Source organism: Alternaria atra (assembly GCF_907166805.1).
Source record: "Alternaria atra isolate CS162 genome assembly, contig: 28, whole genome shotgun sequence".
Lineage (NCBI taxonomy): Eukaryota > Fungi > Ascomycota > Dothideomycetes > Pleosporales > Pleosporaceae > Alternaria > Alternaria atra.
Window position 1 is genome coordinate 3,574,537 of NW_025091326.1, and position 18,742 is coordinate 3,593,278.

The 18,742-nt window shown below is 50.3% G+C and overlaps 9 protein-coding genes across 9 annotated transcripts; 6 read left to right on the plus strand and 3 right to left on the minus strand.

Moving 5' to 3' along the window:
- Positions 1–86: 86 nt before the first annotated feature.
- On the plus strand, positions 87–1,157 carry ALTATR162_LOCUS8192 (uncharacterized protein; the record flags this gene model as incomplete). Its single annotated transcript, XM_043315822.1, has 1 exon — positions 87–1,157. One exon carries the CDS (start codon positions 87–89, stop codon positions 1,155–1,157), a length of 1,071 nt encoding a protein of 356 aa, XP_043171757.1.
- Positions 1,158–1,434: 277 nt separating this feature from the next.
- Positions 1,435–1,877, minus strand: ALTATR162_LOCUS8193 (uncharacterized protein; the record flags this gene model as incomplete). The annotated part of the gene is made up of 3 exons (XM_043315823.1): positions 1,435–1,490; positions 1,546–1,674; positions 1,814–1,877. 3 exons carry the CDS (start codon positions 1,875–1,877, stop codon positions 1,435–1,437), a joined length of 249 nt encoding a protein of 82 aa, XP_043171758.1.
- Positions 1,878–2,240: 363 nt separating this feature from the next.
- Positions 2,241–2,663, plus strand: ALTATR162_LOCUS8194 (uncharacterized protein; the record flags this gene model as incomplete). The annotated part of the gene is made up of 4 exons (XM_043315824.1): positions 2,241–2,315; positions 2,362–2,455; positions 2,516–2,562; positions 2,607–2,663. The coding sequence occupies 4 exons, from the start codon at positions 2,241–2,243 to the stop codon at positions 2,661–2,663; spliced, it is 273 nt and encodes a 90-aa protein (XP_043171759.1).
- Positions 2,664–3,104: 441 nt separating this feature from the next.
- On the minus strand, positions 3,105–5,048 carry ALTATR162_LOCUS8195 (uncharacterized protein; the record flags this gene model as incomplete). Its single annotated transcript, XM_043315825.1, has 4 exons — positions 3,105–3,950; positions 4,059–4,270; positions 4,321–4,819; positions 4,869–5,048. The coding sequence occupies 4 exons, from the start codon at positions 5,046–5,048 to the stop codon at positions 3,105–3,107; spliced, it is 1,737 nt and encodes a 578-aa protein (XP_043171760.1).
- Positions 5,049–6,442: 1,394 nt separating this feature from the next.
- On the plus strand, positions 6,443–7,821 carry ALTATR162_LOCUS8196 (uncharacterized protein; the record flags this gene model as incomplete). The annotated part of the gene is made up of 5 exons (XM_043315826.1): positions 6,443–6,475; positions 6,546–6,603; positions 6,658–6,732; positions 6,784–7,687; positions 7,737–7,821. The coding sequence occupies 5 exons, from the start codon at positions 6,443–6,445 to the stop codon at positions 7,819–7,821; spliced, it is 1,155 nt and encodes a 384-aa protein (XP_043171761.1).
- Positions 7,822–8,117: 296 nt separating this feature from the next.
- ALTATR162_LOCUS8197 (uncharacterized protein) lies at positions 8,118–9,027 on the minus strand (the record flags this gene model as incomplete). The annotated part of the gene is made up of 2 exons (XM_043315827.1): positions 8,118–8,937; positions 9,005–9,027. The coding sequence occupies 2 exons, from the start codon at positions 9,025–9,027 to the stop codon at positions 8,118–8,120; spliced, it is 843 nt and encodes a 280-aa protein (XP_043171762.1).
- A 295-nt stretch (positions 9,028–9,322) lies between these two features.
- ALTATR162_LOCUS8198 (uncharacterized protein) lies at positions 9,323–11,743 on the plus strand (the record flags this gene model as incomplete). Its single annotated transcript, XM_043315828.1, has 8 exons — positions 9,323–9,392; positions 9,444–9,677; positions 9,733–10,158; positions 10,426–10,665; positions 10,712–10,857; positions 10,968–11,049; positions 11,140–11,251; positions 11,311–11,743. 8 exons carry the CDS (start codon positions 9,323–9,325, stop codon positions 11,741–11,743), a joined length of 1,743 nt encoding a protein of 580 aa, XP_043171763.1.
- A 1,009-nt stretch (positions 11,744–12,752) lies between these two features.
- On the plus strand, positions 12,753–15,887 carry ALTATR162_LOCUS8199 (uncharacterized protein; the record flags this gene model as incomplete). Its single annotated transcript, XM_043315829.1, has 4 exons — positions 12,753–13,229; positions 13,366–13,814; positions 13,888–15,002; positions 15,049–15,887. 4 exons carry the CDS (start codon positions 12,753–12,755, stop codon positions 15,885–15,887), a joined length of 2,880 nt encoding a protein of 959 aa, XP_043171764.1.
- Positions 15,888–17,046: 1,159 nt separating this feature from the next.
- Positions 17,047–18,372, plus strand: ALTATR162_LOCUS8200 (uncharacterized protein; the record flags this gene model as incomplete). Its single annotated transcript, XM_043315830.1, has 1 exon — positions 17,047–18,372. One exon carries the CDS (start codon positions 17,047–17,049, stop codon positions 18,370–18,372), a length of 1,326 nt encoding a protein of 441 aa, XP_043171765.1.
- Positions 18,373–18,742: the final 370 nt, after the last annotated feature.

An 18,742-nucleotide genomic window follows, 5' to 3' on the forward strand; every position in this document is an offset into this window, starting at 1 on the left:
TCACAATTCAAAGAATCTCAGTCGAAAAGGAAGACGAAACGAAACGAAACTCCCTCTACAGCAATCATCTCACCCAACAAACCACAATGTCAGGTGCAAGTATGAAGCGCATCCAGATCACACCAGATGGCTCAGGCCCACCTACAAAACTCAACACCGACGTCCCTACCTCTTTACCTGACGCCAAAGAGACCAAGATTCATCCTCAAAACGCACCAGACGCCTCAACAAATGCTTCTCTCTTCTTCGTTGGGACTGCCACCACAATCCTGGAGTGGGAAGGCATTCGCATTCTCACAGATCCCAACTTCCTTCATGCTGGCGACCATGTTCATCTAGGACCAGGCGTCAGTGCGACAAGACGGACAAACCCCGCAATCGATTTGGAAGAACTACCGAGGATCGACGTGATTTTGCTGTCGCATTACCACGAGGATCACTTCGACCGGGAAGTGGAGGAGAAACTGTCAAAGGGCCTCCCAATCATCACCACACCACATGCCAAGGAATGCTTGACAGGCAAAGGCGAAGAGTCATTCAAGAACGTGCATGCACTCGACTTCTGGAACAGTTTGCTTTTGGATGTATCGCAATCAGACCAAACAAATGGTAGCGGTCCAAAGCCCAGCATCAAAGTCACAGGCATGCCAGGAAAGCATGTGCCTCCCGGTCCTCTGAACGTTGCGAACGACATTCTTGGCGCTGTGCCGCCGACAAATGGCTGGATGGTCGAACTCGGGTACTCGAACGCTTCTTCTAGCGATGGAAGCGATTTCGAAAATGGATACAGAATCTACATCTCCGGCGACACTCTGATGGTTGATGAGCTCAAGGAGATCCCTGAGCGGTACAAGGACCAGAACATCGACCTGATGCTGATCCACCTGGGAGGCACCACCATTCCTGGTCCCAAGATGCCATTGCTGATGGTCACTATGGATGCCGAACAGGGTGTACAGCTGATGCAGCTCATCAACCCCGACCTAACGATTCCGATCCACTACGATGATTACGATGTATTCATGAGTCCTCTGGATGATTTCAAAAAGGCGGTACATGCGGCTGGGTTGGATAGCAAGGTCGTGTATCTGGACCGCAAAGATCAGTACAAATTCAATGTGAAGCAAGGACAAAAGCCGAAGCAATCGCTGTATTAGTAGCCATATCCGTAGCGACTCTCTAGCTAGCTATTCAGCAATGTTGACCATGATACATGACAAGTCTCGGTGCACGTCGGAAACAGGCCGTGATGTTCGGAATGAAGTTTGAACTTTTTTCATTCCTGGTGGTAACCCAATCTGAAGGGTTCCGTGATGCCATTGAACAAAATTTATCCGTTGAGACGCCGTCCGCCCATGCCTTCGTGCTTCGTGCGCATTGTGCGTCGATGTCCTTGCACACTTCCGTCCTCAGTTCCTCATGCGTTCGATCCGTTTATGCGGTGCGCTTGCCCTTGGGGTTCTTCTTGCCGACGTCGGTGATGGTAAGACCTGAAGTTATTAGATTCGTGTCATAGGCGCTAGAGTATTGGTATTGCATGCGTACCCGGGGGCAGACTCTGCTTGAGCTTCTCGGCCTTGTCGGTGTCCTTAAGGACGAGGGTGTAGACGTTGGTGGAGCATCGGACCTTGAACTTGATGTTGTTGACCTTCTTGTTCTTCTTTATGCGGGCGGCTGCAATGCTGTCAGCTTAGATTTCTCATCACATTTAACTGCCTCGATCGTCGCAGCCTTCTGCATCTCCCTTTTATCGTGCACAATTCCTCCTCCTACTACGACCGCAACCTCCTCCTAGCAAAAGTGGTAGACGTACAGCTGGCATCCTTGCGCCTGCAGATCTCGATGAACTGCTTGATGTCGGAAACTTCGGAAGGCATCTTGACGATTTGTGTGTTGACGGGTCGTTTTGGTTCGGATCGTGAAGTTCGGAAACAATTTGGCCAGTGCCCAGGCGTTGGGTGTGGACTGGAACTCGCTTGAAACGCACGGGCTGCAATGGGGCTGCCCGCAAGCGTTGCTGCTTCGGGCTTGGTGGGGTGACGACGTGCGTGGCGTAAACCAGGAAGGAGTGCAATGAGGAAGCGTCGCATGTGAAAACAGTGCTGCCTGCCATCCTATAACTGCTGCAATTCTTGTCGAATCATTGAATAGTTTCCTCGTCTCCTTGCGTACTCCGACAAGATCTCTAAGTTCTACATCCGTCTTTCACACTGCTTGTCCAACCAGCTCCATTCTTCAGCATGCCGACTCCCATCGATCGCGCAGTGCAACAACGTGTAGGTTACTCATGGCTATCATGGCATCTGCTCTACATAGTGGGCCTTCTACATATCGCTGTCATCATAAGTTAATACAAGATAGGGCCCTTTCTTCGCTTTCGCTGCAGTCGTTGCTGGCGTTGCAGCATGGAGTATCTGGGGACAAGACATCTTTCCTAGTCAAGACCCCACTGGCGGTATGCTAATCTATGCTCCCTAGAATTTCTGTCGGTCAAACCTTACTGACGCCATCTTAGACCCAGAAACATGGACTCACGATCAATGCATTACCTGGCTCAAGCACGTAAGTTTTCTTATCGCAAAAAGATACAACAAGACGTATTTTAGCCCTGGCTACTGTCAACATACCATGGCATTTCGCTGATGATAGGTGCTGTCGGTTGAGCAACTTTATGCTAATACTACAGCAGAGAAATTTACACCCCTCTCCACTTGCAACAACCGCTGAGCTACTGGAACGGATTAAGGCAAACATGAGGGTAGCCAGAGAGCGAACGCCAGGTCAATAAAGAAAACTAGCCGTTGCATAGTTTGATAATCTTGTATCAAACTATCCTCATCAGTACCTCATATTGGTTACTAGTTACGTAAATAATGGGAATCCATAAGCAGTTTTTCCATCTCGTGGCCTCTCGGTAGTTGCCCGACTGAGCAATTATCCTTCCATCCGGGAACTCAATACCCTGGTATTTGCCCAGCCAAAATTTGATCGACTCCTCTAAAACCTCAAAAACTCCAAATCACTCCAGGCCTCATTATCCCACGTCAACGCCATACTCCTTCCAACACACTTTTGACGCTTTTCTCACAAGCCCCACTAACAACCTACCGGCCACCATCCGTCCTCTTGAACTCCCGGAGAATTTCGACACTAACACTGTAGTGTTCTGCCTCCTCAGTATATGCGCTCTCCTCCTCCATCATCTCTCGGCTGAGACGGTCCAGCTCCTCGGCCATACGTTGCTTATACGGACTCATTTGCTCGTCGATTCCAGCCTGCTTCTTGGCGATTTCTACACGCTTCTTGCGCATTTCCTGGAGCTTCTTACGCTGGTCCGCAAGCTGGTGCTCGATCGAAATGGTCTTCGGTGTAGATGATCGTGGGAGAATTCGTGGGACTGTAGGCTGGGCAGGAGGCGAAAGTGACGTTGAGGTGACCTTCGTACGCTTCGGCTCGGGTGTTGCGCCGTTTGTAGTGGGGGAATGACGCTTGACCGGTACAGCTACGCTGGGAGGTCTATCTTGTTTCTTCTGATCATTGACAGTGGCGGTGCTGATAAGCGCTGGCTTTGCGATTGGTTTCTTGGCTGGAGTAACAGGCGACTGCGGAAGCTTTGTGACCGTCGCTCTGGCTGCGATTGCGGATGTCTCTGAGTGTACACCTGTGGGTTTGGTCTTGAGATCTGGGAGGCTGGGTACTTTGGTGGTATTGTCAGCTACCGGCTCAGAAGATGTATCAACGACATTGTCGGCAAAACCATCACTACCGCTATTGGCAGTGGAGGTAGAGATGACGCTATCAATATCCCCGCTGGTGGGTATCTTCCTTTCTTCTGTGGTGGTAGACTTCGCTAAGAGAGTAGCAGTTGCTTGGTCTGTAGGAGAAACCATCTTCGTAGTTTCGATTGACTTTGATTTGAGTCCAGGCTTCTTATTGGTGGGGATGGAGATCTAAAAGTATGTGTTAGAAGTAGGTAGAGATTGGGCCGAGTCAGAAGTCAAGGTGAAGTAGATATGAGGTAGTGAGGAGAGGTAAGTTCCAGCGAGTCTTTCTCTTACTTCAGAAACTGGCTGTACGCCTTTTACTGGAGTAGAAGGTGTACCAGGAGGCATTGGGGATGATGATCGAGACGAAGCATCTCCGTCGTTCTTAAGCGGCTTTTCACCTAATCGCAGAGGGGTTGCGGGATCTAGCAATAGAATACGCGGTTCCGTCTTCTCTTTGCTGTCAGGATCATACGTCATAACCAGGTTTCGCTTCATAATGTCTTCTGAAGAACAGTGTCAGCACCATACTTAAAATGGTGCTTGACCAGCTCACCTTCAGTTCGATAATGGAAACGAAAGATCGCCCAGGGCTCTGTTCCTGGACGCTTCGCATCTGCCCTGCGCCGGTGAAGGCTCGGCTGCCTCTCCCCCAGAAGAGCACTGTTCTTCTCGAACGACATTCTGAAAGCCGGAGGTATGAGCTTATAGCTTACTCTCTGCTCGGTATCATGGACTTCTCCATCCTCGGTGTTGCCTCCAACGCTGTAGTACTTCTTTACTTCACCAATATCATGCGAAACTCCCAGTTGTCGGGTAACGTAAAGACGTAGTTCAATGGTCCCGATAGTCTCAGGCGCATCGCCTTGTATCGTGGTAACACCCACAATTGGAGCCACCGTGATGTCGGTATCGATGATTCCTTTTGTAGTCTTGTATAGAAACCTCTCTGTGTCGATCTTCTTGTTGTGCTGATGGCTTACCGCCTTGGCCGCATACGAACTGGCCTTGCGGAGTACTCCATCCACAATAGTATCGTAGGCCACAGCGAGAGTCTGAGAATTAGTTAGATGATTTTGTCGAGTTTGTATAAGTAGAATTTACCGTGCCCCAGAACCGGCCTCCGATGCGAGGCTTATGGCCCTCATCAAGTGGTATATAGCAACATATCGCTTTGTCTGTTCGATCGATATATTCACCATACTCTTTCAGCGCCGAAACTTCGCCCTCGGTGTAAATGTTGACCCGGGCCTTCCTATCGCTGTCCTTCTCAATGACCTTCATATCGAGAAGCTTTGTTGTGATGCGAAGATTGAAAGTGACTAAGGCGTGTTCGGGGGCGATTGCACAGCTCTCTCCTTACGAGGCCTAATACCAAGCCGAGGTTTGAGGTTCAAAAACAACGGGAGCGGGTAACGGGGAAGCTGTGACAGTAGTAGAGTTACGGAATGAATAGAAGAAGTTGTATAGGCTAAAGACTAGGCTGCCGAGGACCAAAGAAGCTTCTCGAGTGCACTGGGGCCAGGACCAAAGGTGAGACGATGCCGGCGTGAGGGCGCTTCTGACACTGACTGATTAGGCTTCAAATCTTTGGTCTTGGTATATGTCCGGGTAGGGCTACCATGGACAGACAGTTGTAGCGAAGGGGGCTTGACGTAGTGTCGAGCGACAGAAGAGTGGGTGTGGTGGCCAGGAGAAAAGGTCCAAATGGAGGAGAGACGGCCTCATAGGCTAGAAGGCCTAACAAAAACAGATGAGCAGTGAGGTGAAGGTGAAGCTAGCCTGATGCGCGACATGTGCTGGTGGAACGCCGTGATGCCAGCGATCGCCAGACCCGCAAAGGCTCAAGTAAGAGTCACTTGAACGTTACTCAGAGTTCAGCTGTATATGTTAGTTGTTGTATGCAGTACCATCCTTCCATCGTAGTGGGAAATGCCCCGGAATGCTTCAAAAATGTGCGGCTCAATGGGGCAGCATGCTTTAACAAGCTTCAAGATCACAGTGGTTGCTGTAGCTCGACATGACCAATTCTTCTTGCTCTTTCGACGTTCACCATTGTTGGTGTTTTGAGGTACCAGAAACGCAGCCCCTACTGGCTGCCTGTAAACGATCGATTTTTTCTGATCATCTCATCACATAGCATGACATAACAAGAATGTCTGGCAGAATCTATGAGGGAAAGTAACTTGACGAGGCCATTGTGCGCTATGGGGAACAGAGCGCTTGGTACATCTCTCAGCCCGAACAACAAATTCAATATGTTTGGAAGAGGGCTCCAGATCCTAAGAGCAGTTCGTCGTAGTAACTGCTTATCAACTGAAATCTGTCACGGGATGAAACACTCATATGCTATGCGATCCGTAGCCCATATTATCACATGCAAATGCAGCCGTAGTGGACTGCAGAGAAAGGGTTCGGGGGTTGCAGAGAATCGAAGAACAGGCCGGAATAGAATAAGGGCGAGAACGAAAAAAACAAGTACCAGGACGAGTGAAAGGGATGAATAGCGCTGCGCCGGAGGTAATAGAGAAAGCGAGCCGCGGCGGAAGGACGGATGCGGTCATTTGCCAAGCGCGGTTTCTTCCTTCGGTTCGGATGCATTTTCGGGGGACGGCAGCTCCAGCTGGTTTCTCTCTACCTCAAATCCCTCACCACCAGCCCAACGCCGCAACTCCACCATGTTGTCGAGGACCTCTCAAAGAACAGCGCAGGTACGGACATGTCTATGCGCTTGCAATTGGCGGTTATGGCGGAAATTGAAGTGCTAATGCGCCTGTACAGACGCTCCTGCGGGGCGCGAAGCCTGCCTCTCGATGGGCACCCGCCATGGCTACACGATGTACGAACACTGCGTAAAATATCCCGAGTAATGGAGAGTCTAACTGGGCGACAGCAATGGCCACGGTCACTCAGGACATCTTTAAGCCCACCAAGTTCGGCGGCAAATACACCGTTACCTTGATTCCTGGTATGCGCGATAACCGCCCATAAAACCGATATAGATTCTGAACATGCGCAGGTGATGGTATCGGTGCTGAGGTCTCCGAGTCGGTCAAGGAGATCTTCAAGGCGGACAACGTTCCCATTGAGTGGGAGCAGGTCGACGTATCTGGTGTCGACTCCGGCAACGTCCACTCCGAGGAGCTCCTCCGCGAATCTATTGCTTCGCTCAAGCGCAACAAGCTCGGTCTCAAGGGTATCCTTCATACTCCCGTCGAGCGATCCGGCCACCGTTCCTTCAACGTTGCCCTCCGTCAAGAGCTCGACATCTACGCTTCCATCGTCCTCCTCAAGAACATCCCTGGTTACGAGACACGCCACAAGGACATCGACTTCTGCATCATCCGTGAGAACACCGAGGGTGAATACTCTGGTCTCGAGCACCAGTCGGTCAACGGCGTCGTTGAGTCGCTCAAGATCATCACCCGTGAGAAATCGGAGCGCATCGCCAAGTTTGCTTTCGCCTTTGCGCTCGCCAACAACCGCAAGAAGGTTACCTGCATCCACAAGGCCAACATCATGAAGCTTGCCGATGGTCTTTTCCGCAACACCGTCAAGAGGGTTGGTGAGGACTACCCCACTCTCGAGACCAACGACATGATCGTCGACAACGCTTCCATGCAGTGTGTCTCAAGGCCACAGCAATTCGATGTCATGGTCATGCCCAACTTGTACGGAGGTATCCTGTCCAACATCGGTGCCGGTCTTGTTGGTGGCCCTGGTATCGTCCCCGGTTGCAACATGGGCCGCAACGTCGCCCTTTTCGAGCCTGGATGCCGTCACGTCGGTCTCGACATCAAGGGCAAGGACCAGGCCAACCCCACTGCTCTGATCCTGTCCGCTGCCATGATGCTCCGTCACATCGGTCTCGATGACCATGCCAACCGCATCTCGCAGTCCGTCTACAAGGTTATCGCTGACGGGTGAGTTTGATGTTAAACCAAAGAGTAAACCTTAACTAATATTCTCTAGTACCGCTCGCACACGGGACATGGGAGGCAACACCACCACCCACGAGTTCACCCGCGCAGTCCTGAACCAGATGGAGAAGGCATGATCTGACCATCATGATCTTCGTGTTTGCTGAGCTTTGATGTAACGCGATGATACCGTCAAATCTAGGCCTCGGCTCACATCGGTTAACCTATGATAGGGAGCAACAACACATTTTCTTTACGATTGGACGCAATGGCACTTGTACAACTACCAGCTGGAATGTGAATAGAGCTGTACTTGTAGGCGGTATATAGCATGCTGCATGATTGAATTGACCATTCTTATACCCTCCTGAAAATGCCAGAACCAGAACTCCGTGCTATGCGTAACATCGTGATCATGATGTCGTGGGTATATCTAGAATTGGATCCTCCTCTTCCTGCCAGTGTACTTGGACGACGCCTTGACAACCTTGCCTTGCCTCTCCATCTGCTCTTTCTTCTTCATGATGTACGCCTTGCTGCCCTTGCGCTCCTCGCCCCTCTTCATACCCTTTCCCTTCCTTCGTGCATCGTCGACGTCCACGCCCTCCATACCCCTCACAACACCCGTGATATCGCCATCCAGCGCTCCTCCGCCCACAGTCAGGACAAGATACGTCTTTGCGCTCTTGGTTCCCATGTCATCCTCCAGAAGACCCGCACCGAAACCGGCCTTGATCGCTGCCTGCGCTACCATCTTCTTCTGCCCATCGTTCTTTGGGTAGAACTGACAAACTGCCCTCCCTCCTCTCTTCAGACTCGCGTAAAGCTGGTTGAAGAACCTCGATAATCTGCCCGCAGGACTGTCCTCGCTCGTCTCGGCGTTGCAAAGCCATTGTACAGCACTAATACTAATCGCCGCATCGAAGGTTCCTGGTCTGAACGGTACTCCTTGCCCTGCATCCGCCAGCAGCAGATCTCCCTCTACCTCTTTTTCTAGCGCAACACCCAGCATGGATGCGCTGATGTCAAAACCAATCCATACGTGTGGACCACCTGGCGTACCTTGCTCAGCGGTTTGCGAGAGGATTTCACCGCTGAGACCGGAGCCACAGCCAATGTCGAGGATCATGGAGGGCGAGGAAAGCGCGAGGAGAGAGAGGGCGCGGTGGGTCATGGTAGATTGGATCTTTTGGATTCGCGACGAGGTTGTATATTTCCGCGATTCGGAGTCATTGTAGAAGAGGTCGGGGGGTCTATAGAACTGTAAGCGCTATGTTCTTTTGCTGCGCGATTTGCGATATCGCGAAGAGGCGTGCGTACAGGATGTCTTCGGGGCGCGACATGATTGCGGTTATGGACTCTGAATTCGTCTACAATAGACTGCAGTGTTCTTTTTATAGGCTCGAAATATGCGAATTGCCTGCGCTGAGGTTGTGTGAAGCGAGCGTAATCTGTCGGTAGGTCGATTCACTGGAGCCAAGAGTTCGACGACTTTTTGGTGTTGCACCCCACACTTTGCCGCGGGTCCACGGGTTTCTCCGCTAGCCTTGATGCCACCTTTGGACTGACCTCATCGTGCGCCTGCCAAACTTCCAGACTCCATCCTTCTTCACATCCCCCTGAAGTGTCAAAGTCAACATGTGGATACTACCGTTGCTTGGATATGTGGGTGTCATCCTGGGGTTCGCGTTCCTGACGCTTGCGATAGGTACTTTGCAGTGATATATAGTCTTTGGTTCATGGAGCTGACGCAACGTAGCTTCCGGCCTATACTATCTATCTGAACTCGTGGAAGAGCATACTGTGTTCGCGAAGAAACTACTCTATCGGCTCATCTACGGCGTCGTTGGCATACAGATCCTGCTTCTTGTGGTCGATAGGTTCCCAATTGGACTAAGCGCGTTGAGCGTCGTGTCGCATGTCATCTATGCGCAGAACCTGAGGAAGTTTCCCATTGTCAAGCTCACGGATCCGCTATTCTTGGTCTCTTGTGGTATGCGTTCCCTGGTCCTAAGTCCGTACCAGTCCTGTACTAAGCGTCTTCCTAGCCCTCGTGATTGCAAACCACTACCTTTGGTTCCGCCACTTCAGCGCTCCGCCGGCGAACACATACTCCTCGTACCCTTACTCCCGCGACGTCAATATTCCCTCATTCACCGAGATCGCATCCTACTTTGGCCTGTGTGTCTGGCTAGTACCATTCGCCTTGTTCGTCTCCTTGTCTGCTGGCGAGAACGTCCTTCCCTCAATGGGCTCCGAGTACGCGACTGGAGACGGCAGCAGCTACATCATGCCAGGAAAAGCACCAGAGTCGTTTGGAAGTGGGACAGGTATTGGAGTTGGCGGAGTGAGCAGCGGAATGGAGGGAAAGAGGAGGGCGAGAAGTGGAACAAACGCGGGCATGGCAAAGGCCGTTGTCACTGGTGTCAGAGAGTGGGTCGGAGAGACAGGAGAAGTTATGGGACTGTGGAAAGGTGAGAGGACGAGGCCGACATTTTAAGAGTTGGGTCTTTAGGGAATATGATTGTACGAGTAATGCAGATGCCTGATGCAACAGCTTTTTGCGAGTCGGTCAAGTTCATACGTTTGTTTGCACTTACGTCTGTTCATTTTTCGGAATTCGCCTTATCGTGAAAAGCGACAGACATTATCGCACACGCGACCCTCAAACAAACACGCAGGTCGCAACTTTGCCCACCCCACATTCCACCTCTGCTGCCTTCGCACCACAACATACCTAGGCAATCCTGGATTGCTCGAAACTGTCATTCCTCAACCAACATTCTCCATGGATAGCCTGCTCTCCCTACCCACACGCATGGCCGCTCCAACGCCCCAGGTCAAGCCGCCACGGCTGCAGCGCGAGACTGCGTCTTTCGGACAGCAACAGCTTGACCCGCGTAATGCTCGCAATCTCTTACGCAAAGTCTTCAAAAAAAAAGCTGGAACCATCTACCTACGGCACAGAATTTGCAGGCCGAGTAAGTGACACTGCTGTAGGAACGTGGCTGCAGTGACTGGTGATAGTACCCAGACACGCTGAGTTGTTGCTTGACACGCCGATTGGTCGCGACTTCAATCTGATCACCGCCGCTGGTGTAGACTTTCAAGTACACTCCATCATGTTGATCGGTGGCTCGAAGGCGTTGCAGAAGGGGCTATTCCCTGGCGGTGTAAGACTACCTCCTTTCATCGCCTTCACTCCAGTTTGGATCGTACCCTCGAGCTGATGAACTGCTGTTATTACTTTTACGTGTTGTGGATTCGAAATTGACATGGTCAGGCGACGATTCCCAACCCGCCAAGTTTCGTGAATCTGCCGCCTCACTTCCACCCTATCCTCGTAGACCGAATTGTCAATTTCAGTAAGTATTACGCATACTGTTTAATCAAGAACATATACTGATTCAATACCATAGTCTATACATCGGACTACAAGTTCCTTCCTGGCTAAGAAGACGGTCAACTCACACAGAGCACCTTCAAATTCTACCACGCAACCCTCATCCCAAACGAGAATCCACCCTCGCCTGCTACGGTTGCCCTCGTCGACATCATCGAATATGCGTATCATCTCCACATCTACGCCCTGACGGAAGAGTTGGAGTACGAGACGCTGCGATCAGCTGCAAAGACGAGGATGGTGCATTACAGCAATTTGTCGTCGCAGCTGTTCTTGCACAAGAGGCTAGACATTGGACGGAAGCACAGCTCACAAAGTTCTCCGAAAGCATCCAGGGTTCAGAATACGACGACTTCCGTAAGGTTTATACTGTTGTCAAGGGACAGACTGAGGAGCTCATCAAACAAGGTGATATTACGAAGCAGTCGGTGGCGGAGCGCAAGAAGCATCGGGACCGTAGGAAGGCAGCCAATTCCAAACACAGCAACGAGGATAAGAACAAAATCTTTAGGGCTGATGGCTCGCCTATAGGAACATTAGGTGCACGTCCCACATCTCAGAAGGACAAGTTCAAGCGGAGACATGAAGGGAGGCGTGGCGTTGGTGCGGTTGCAAAGGCTGATGGAGACGAAGACATGGCCATGGAGGTTGATTAGGGTGTCTAAATTTCGCGGCAACCCGAGTTTGTATACATCATCGTCGCATCTTATACAAGAACTAAATAAGTGCTAAAAACTTTTCTACTACATTGCATTCTATAACAGCATATCATAAAAAAATAATGAATATCTTATGCTAATGCAGACGTCTAAGCTATCTACATCTATATATGATGTCTGTGTTAGTGTTGTTGTAGGCAACGTAGTAGAAAGGCTTTCTACACCTACTTAATTTCTTCCTTGCATGGAGTGGTCGCATACTTTTTTGCGTCTGGTCGTTTTCAACAGACTTCAAGAGGTGGGATTGCAGCAGGCTTGGATCCTTAGCAGAGCCAATTGCTTTCGCTATTTGATCTGGCGTTTGGTCGTCTCGAATATGCTTCAACTTTGAAATATGCTTTTGCGATCACGTATCTACGATAACAACTCACCAATAAAGCCGAAGTCATATTTGGAGTTGAAATAAACCATTTGTGCATACATGGGATTCGTGGCTAGGCTACACAGATTCGTGCCGCTTTGTTCGTACGCTGTTCGATCGTGCTGATCTTGTGCGAGCAGTGACATACAGGTTTCCGCCACATTGAGTGAACTTTGATATTATCTTTGTATGCTTGACGAGGAGCTCGTAGTTTCTATGTCATAATACGCACAAGACTGCCCTCGAGGCATTCACTACATTTTACAATCGTAGACTGATTAAGAGAAGCTCGTGAGCACCTCCAAGGTATAGAAAGATTAGTTATCGGTATAATGGCCGCTGTTCAGGCAAATGGGAAGTGAGAGGCTGCTTTGTTTGCTGTGTGTAGGTGAAACTGCAGCCGGGACTCGCCTCCGACTTCCGCCCGAAAGCCCTCAACATCATTTTCCGTCTCTACACATCCCCGCCTGCGACGTATATTTCCCCAGCCAATCACCAGATTTTTACCATTATTCGAGCATCGCTAGCCTCTGGTCGATCTTTTCTGCGACTGCGATACTCGGTCGCGCTTCAGTGCCTGCCATTATGGCGTGCAACAGTTGGGAGAAGTTGTGCAAGGCTCAACGCGACTACCCAAAACCGAAGTTCGCAGATTCTTTTGTGCAGAAGTCGCTCAAGAAGACACCCAAAACCCATTTCTCTTGGTACGTTGGTCTGAGCTGGAAAGTGCATTGCTATGCTAATTTCGAGCAGGCATGGAAAGCTCGTTTAGGTCTTACACTCAACCATGGACACAACGATGTGGTGAACCTAGTCCAACAAGCATGGGAGCAGCCAGGAGTAAATGACATCCGCCTGCTTTCCTACTTATACCAAATTCTTGCGGAAGCAACGCGGAGAGACCAGGGTCATAACCTTAACATCAGCGGAGTAGGCGACGGGAACCTCAAAGTTTGGCAACGTGCTGCGAAAGCGTTGGGCCGCAAAGAAGACCGTCAAGAACTCTGGTCCGCCTTAGGGCAAGTAGCATTAGCCGAGGAGTGCTGGGAAGACTTCCGCCTGGTAGGTAAAAAGTCGAATCTTGGTCTCACTATGCGAATAACTCGAGCCCCTAGTAGACAGATATTTTCATGCCTTCTTCACACAGCAGTGGATTCTAGTAGACTGATTCTTGGTGTCCCTTGCTGACTATCAACAGGCTGTCTTCCACTACAGTAAGGAGACCAAGGACGGCACTGGGCCAGCGTCAGCGAAGAAGCATGCTCATATCACGCAAATACTCGCCATCCAACTTGCAGCCGAACAGCAGCGTGGACTTCCTGCAGGCGAGATGAAATGTAAACTTCAATTTGACCTGGCTCGTAGACTCCTGAAGCAAGCATATGAGGCGGCCCCAGATGACCCGATCGCATTCAAAGATATACGCGATCTACGCTTCATGGGTGAGATTTTTGCGCGGCAAGCCAAATGCAACGAGCTGTTCGAGCACTGGAGTCGCCCGCCCACAGCTCTCCAGGACCTTATGAACAGACATCAGGGTGACCTGTGGGATATGAAGATCAGACTTCCGCGGGACAGTAGGGACTGGCCTCTGCTCGAGAGTCAGTGTCTTGCGTATATCGAGCGCGTAATATCGCAACAAGAGAGGTAAGCTGAATTAGAGAAGAAATCTCAGCTCCTCCTTTCATCATACCTCAAAACTGATTGCTGACATTTTCAGCCTTCGAGAAACTTGCGCGTGGAAGCAGGATGTTTGGACAAGTTTGCTACAAGCCGCGCGAGCAACACGTGGCATGGACGATGCCGTTAGCCTTATCTCCGATGTCATACGCCGCACTTTCAAGCCGGATGAGTTCCAAAGCCAGGACCGTAGCCTAAGACTGGCATACATGACACTTCGTCAGACCGTCGTTCCAGGAACCCCGATGCTGACCGACTGTAAGGCTTACTGGTCAAACCACGCGAACCTCATCACATGTTATGCGGATATCCGTCCGTTCGTGGAAGCATTAAGCAGAGAGGATCGTAAGGCATTCTCTAGTTTTGTGGACGCCGACTTTATGGACAAATCCAGGCTATCGGCAGAAAATAACTACCCTTACCAAGACTTGGTTACCTATAGCGGGAATCTCCTGAAGCTGTCTTATCTTCTGTGGATATCACTGACGACGCAGCCAAGTCTGAAATGGCAAGATTATATGGAGGCGCCTTTGGCCATTGCATTGCAAGCCCCCTGGTTACGCGTTCCCAAGTCTCCTGAAGGTATCATTGGGATCTACATCCTCCTTCGGATACATCATGACGCCATGCGTAACGAAGAGACCGTCCATCCTTTCGAAACAACGCCGAATTCGCGAGTCCTTCTTCAAGCTGCAATGCTCGCGCGCCATTTGGTCGCTTGTGATAAAGAAAAGCAAGACAGGCCACTAGCACTACTGGCTGCGCGACTACACCTGAACCTCGGTCTAGGGAAATGTGCTTTCCAACTGTACAGCCATACCAAGTGTAAAGAGATGTTGGTACATACGTTGTCGCCATATGTTCTGTCCCGGATCTCACTGACGCATCCATTTGGTGCAAAAGGCTATCAAGGTTTCTCGGCGGAAGAGGAACTCGGCAAAGCCGTTGGCACCATGGAGAGAATGGAACGCAAGATTGACGACACCATATATGCTGATTTGCAATCGCTTCCGTGGGACCAGGCTATGGAACTTCTGGCTATGAAGCGGAAATTCAAATCGAGCTTGACAAAGCATATATGCAATATCGAGCGCCGCCGTATATCACGACTAAAGAGCGAACCAATTGATAACCTACCAGTCATCGACCCGAATAGTAAGTATTTTCTACGTTGTAGCTGATCATCGGCTAATTCATGTAGGCTATCGACACATCTCGGACAACGTGGACAGATCCGTGTTCCCCAATTATGAGCACTCTCAATCCCCTGGACCACTTCGACACATCATGCCTAACCCGATACCTAATGTCAACTGGCTGGCCGAAAGCCTTGATACCTGGGATACGAGCAGCAGAGTGCTTTATAGAGAGACACAAGTGTTGAACCCACAGGGTTCATGGATACGCTCAAATGCCACGCCTCCGGGGCATATCAGGGAAACCGACCTTAACATGACGCCTGCGGAATTCAAAGCTCAGGATTTGTGGGAGTGCATCAACTCTATCGCTAAGATGATGGTGTTGGGAGAAGATCCCATAGGAATGCTTTCTGTTCTGATCAAAGCGCTGCCGGAAGAGCTTCACGCGATGCGGTTGGCAATGGAAAAGTTACGCATGCCGGGCGCTACCAACTTGAAACTCGAAGATGAACCCACTATGTTCCATGAGAACATGCTTATATCCTGCTACACCAAGTTCGAGGTCCTCCGCGCGCTCATTAAGCTGGTCGAGCACCTACGCGAGAAGGTCGTCAATGCGAAGACTCACTACCTGAAGGCCAAGTTGCCGAAGAACTGGGTCAATGATATAGAAAGCGAGACCAAGATCTGTTTTGAGGCAATACGTGACGTGGCGCATAGCTATATCAAGCTCGTCGAAACAAAAGGTCAAGCTGCAATCAAGGCGCAAATACGGTGGGGTAAGACGGGCGAGCTACTGAAAGAGGTGCTGAGTGACGATGACGTCGACTTCTACGCAACTGAATATGTTGATAGCGCACTTCAGGCTTGGAAGGGTGTGCTGCAGGTTAAGCTTAAGTAGACTGACATACCGCAAATACATCCAGTCTGGTCTTTCGCATGCTTGTTTTCCTATGCGAAGTTCTGCGAAGATAACCCAACTCGAGAATCAGGCTATCGATTACCAGGTTTGCGTCTACGATGATCTCTAGCTTCCATCGTGAGTTTGACGATGGAGCATACAAGTACTCTGCCTTTGAACATCAGCTTGATGACCAAACCATCAGTATATATACACGCATTATTATCCGATTTCTTTACGGGTATCAGACCTATGATCTACACCTTCCCATACTATTACATTCGATACAACACTATCTCTATCTACGTGGGCTCCATACGAATAATGAACAAAAAAGGATCCACCGAAGAGACTTGGCCGCCCCCTACACGCCAGCACTGCTGTGACTGCAATAACCCCACGCTACTGGTAACTATCATCGATAAGACACTGAGATTTATCCGCTTTCGCCACAAGTACTATAAGCCTGTCGTCGTCTGTTGCTGCACATGCCATCATGATTCGCATGGCCAGTGAGCTTGAGATCAATATGCGACCGTTGTTAAGCGCTAGTCTTCAAGAAGACAAATATCGGAAATGCTAATGAAGTGGCCTGTGGACGGGATGTTGGACGGCTATGTCGAAAGATAGATTTTGCCTTGATGAATGATATGGCTGGAGGTGGCATTCTCTTATGAGAAAGATCGTGTTACCGTGTTCTTACTTTGTCTGGCACCCAAATACTGCAAGTATTCGCTATATTGACTAGACGTTGTTTCATTCCAGATAGGAGCGGCTTGACGAGGAAGTAAGGACTGCACATCCTCGCACTTTCACAATGAATTCTTAGCTGCAGCTGTCACCCACATCCCGATTTCCATCTTGTACTACCTGGACGTGGTGGCGGTGATTGCCTAGATGCGGGTTACTTTGTCGAATCTTCTGACTTCATAGTGAAGACGCAAACGCTGTATCCCCACAACCCAACTCACGTTCACCTCATTCTTAGCTCCGCCATTATTACTATTTCGTCGTTCACTGAGAATTTTTCAAAGCCAAACTATCACTGTCAGCTTGACTTGCTGTTTCGCTCAGCTTTGTCGCAGCTTCATCTTTTGCACTTGGGAACAGTTTACTGTCAATACCGCGCAAGCCTTTTGCGATTGTCTCCATGGACGCAATGTCTTCATCATCGTCAACCCACAGCCCTGGCTCTGGCGACAAACCAGACGAGCACTTCAAAGTCTCTCGCTCAGAGCGGATGTACTCTCTCGCAATACCAAAAGACCCACAGCACACTGTGATGAATCTACCAAACATCTCAATCAGTAATACAGACGGCGATAAGATAAACCAATTAACAGAACCTGGAGAAGCTGCTCAGAGAGCTCGGTATGAGGGCCTAAGGTATTTGATCGACATGACAGGAGGAAGTTACGAGTATGCAGGATTAGGGCTGACGGAAAAATTCCCTGGTAGTGTTGCACGCGCACGAGCTCAAGCAGAGCGTCGACTACAAGAGAGCAAGAAACAGCAGGTCTATACTACTCCGCCTACAAATTTCACGCCGAAATATACCGGCAGGTCGCTGGTCACAATGGAGAAGACTCTTCGAGATCGCTACAACGGGCCTGTTACCTCCGCGCTTGACAACGAGTCCATCACTTCCGCGTACCCCAGTAGTGGCAAAGCAGCAGTCCCGAATGCAATCGCCTCATCCAACGACAACAAAGAGGCACCAAAACCTGACGGCAAATGGCGCTGTTGCAAGTGTCACCGCGGTTACGAGATCTACAGCTTCGCAAAAGGCCAGCATCCAGTCAGTGTCCTGAGCTGCGAATGCACACATCGATCTTGTTCCAAGTGCACATTAGAGGGTCTGGTTAAGCACTTCGTACCGATGAGCGAGCCGGAGTTGATCCCTTTGTCTGAAGATAAGGACAAGGTTATACGGTTCGGTGTATTCTGCGAAGGCTGTGGTTTATCCTGGCGCGCAGAGAAGGTCCAAGACGAGGTCAAGAAAAAGCCGGCGTACAAGTCAGCCCTACTACGTGTTTCTGCAGTTCCTAGGCGACTAACGATGCGCGGTGGCGTACACCCTCTGGAGCGCCTCCGACTTAGTCGGTCGATGAACAACCTGCACGATGATACAGAGAGGCAACCTTCTGCTGTATCAATAGCCTCTTCCAGGTCCGTCCTCAGCCTCCGGTCCCTGTCGAGCGATATGAAGAGAGGGCATGGAGAGCAGGCCGAGTCTGTTTCTGTCAAGTTCACGGGCATCAAGTGTACTTGCGGCATGACTACTGAAACTTCTTCGCTCTGTTTCCAGACCGTAGATCCGCCAAAAGACTTCCGCAAGGTACAGTTTGCAAAGCAAGTGGTTGCGCGCAACGTCGCTAGGTTTGGCAGTACACCGGAAGATAGAGCGAGGGGACATGGTACACCTACCTTGACGTTGAAGGGAAGCCGCCACCCGAATCCCCTCAGGAGCAACCCTGTGGAGTAAAGTGACAGGAGATCAAGCAGTAGTCGTCTCCTGCTACAGATCTAGGAGTAAAGATTCGGTTGAAGGAAGGGTGAGGTTGGAAGGTAGCGTCTATGGTTCGCATGTATTGAGCCGAAATTGAGGCCGCCAAGAGTTAGGATCACCTAAGGCCGTCCATTCTCCAGTTCCGTTCCTCGGATATTACAGTCAGGGATCCTGGATGAATTATATAGGCGCAGCGGGACTGACCTTTCCATTTCTTACTTGAGAGATCCACACTGCGATTGTCGGTAACATGTCGTTTGGACTTGTAGGCAGACGTGATCTGACTGTTGATCAGGTCTTTGAGCCTGTCGGTCGTATCTGGTCATATTACCATGGGCCAGGCAAT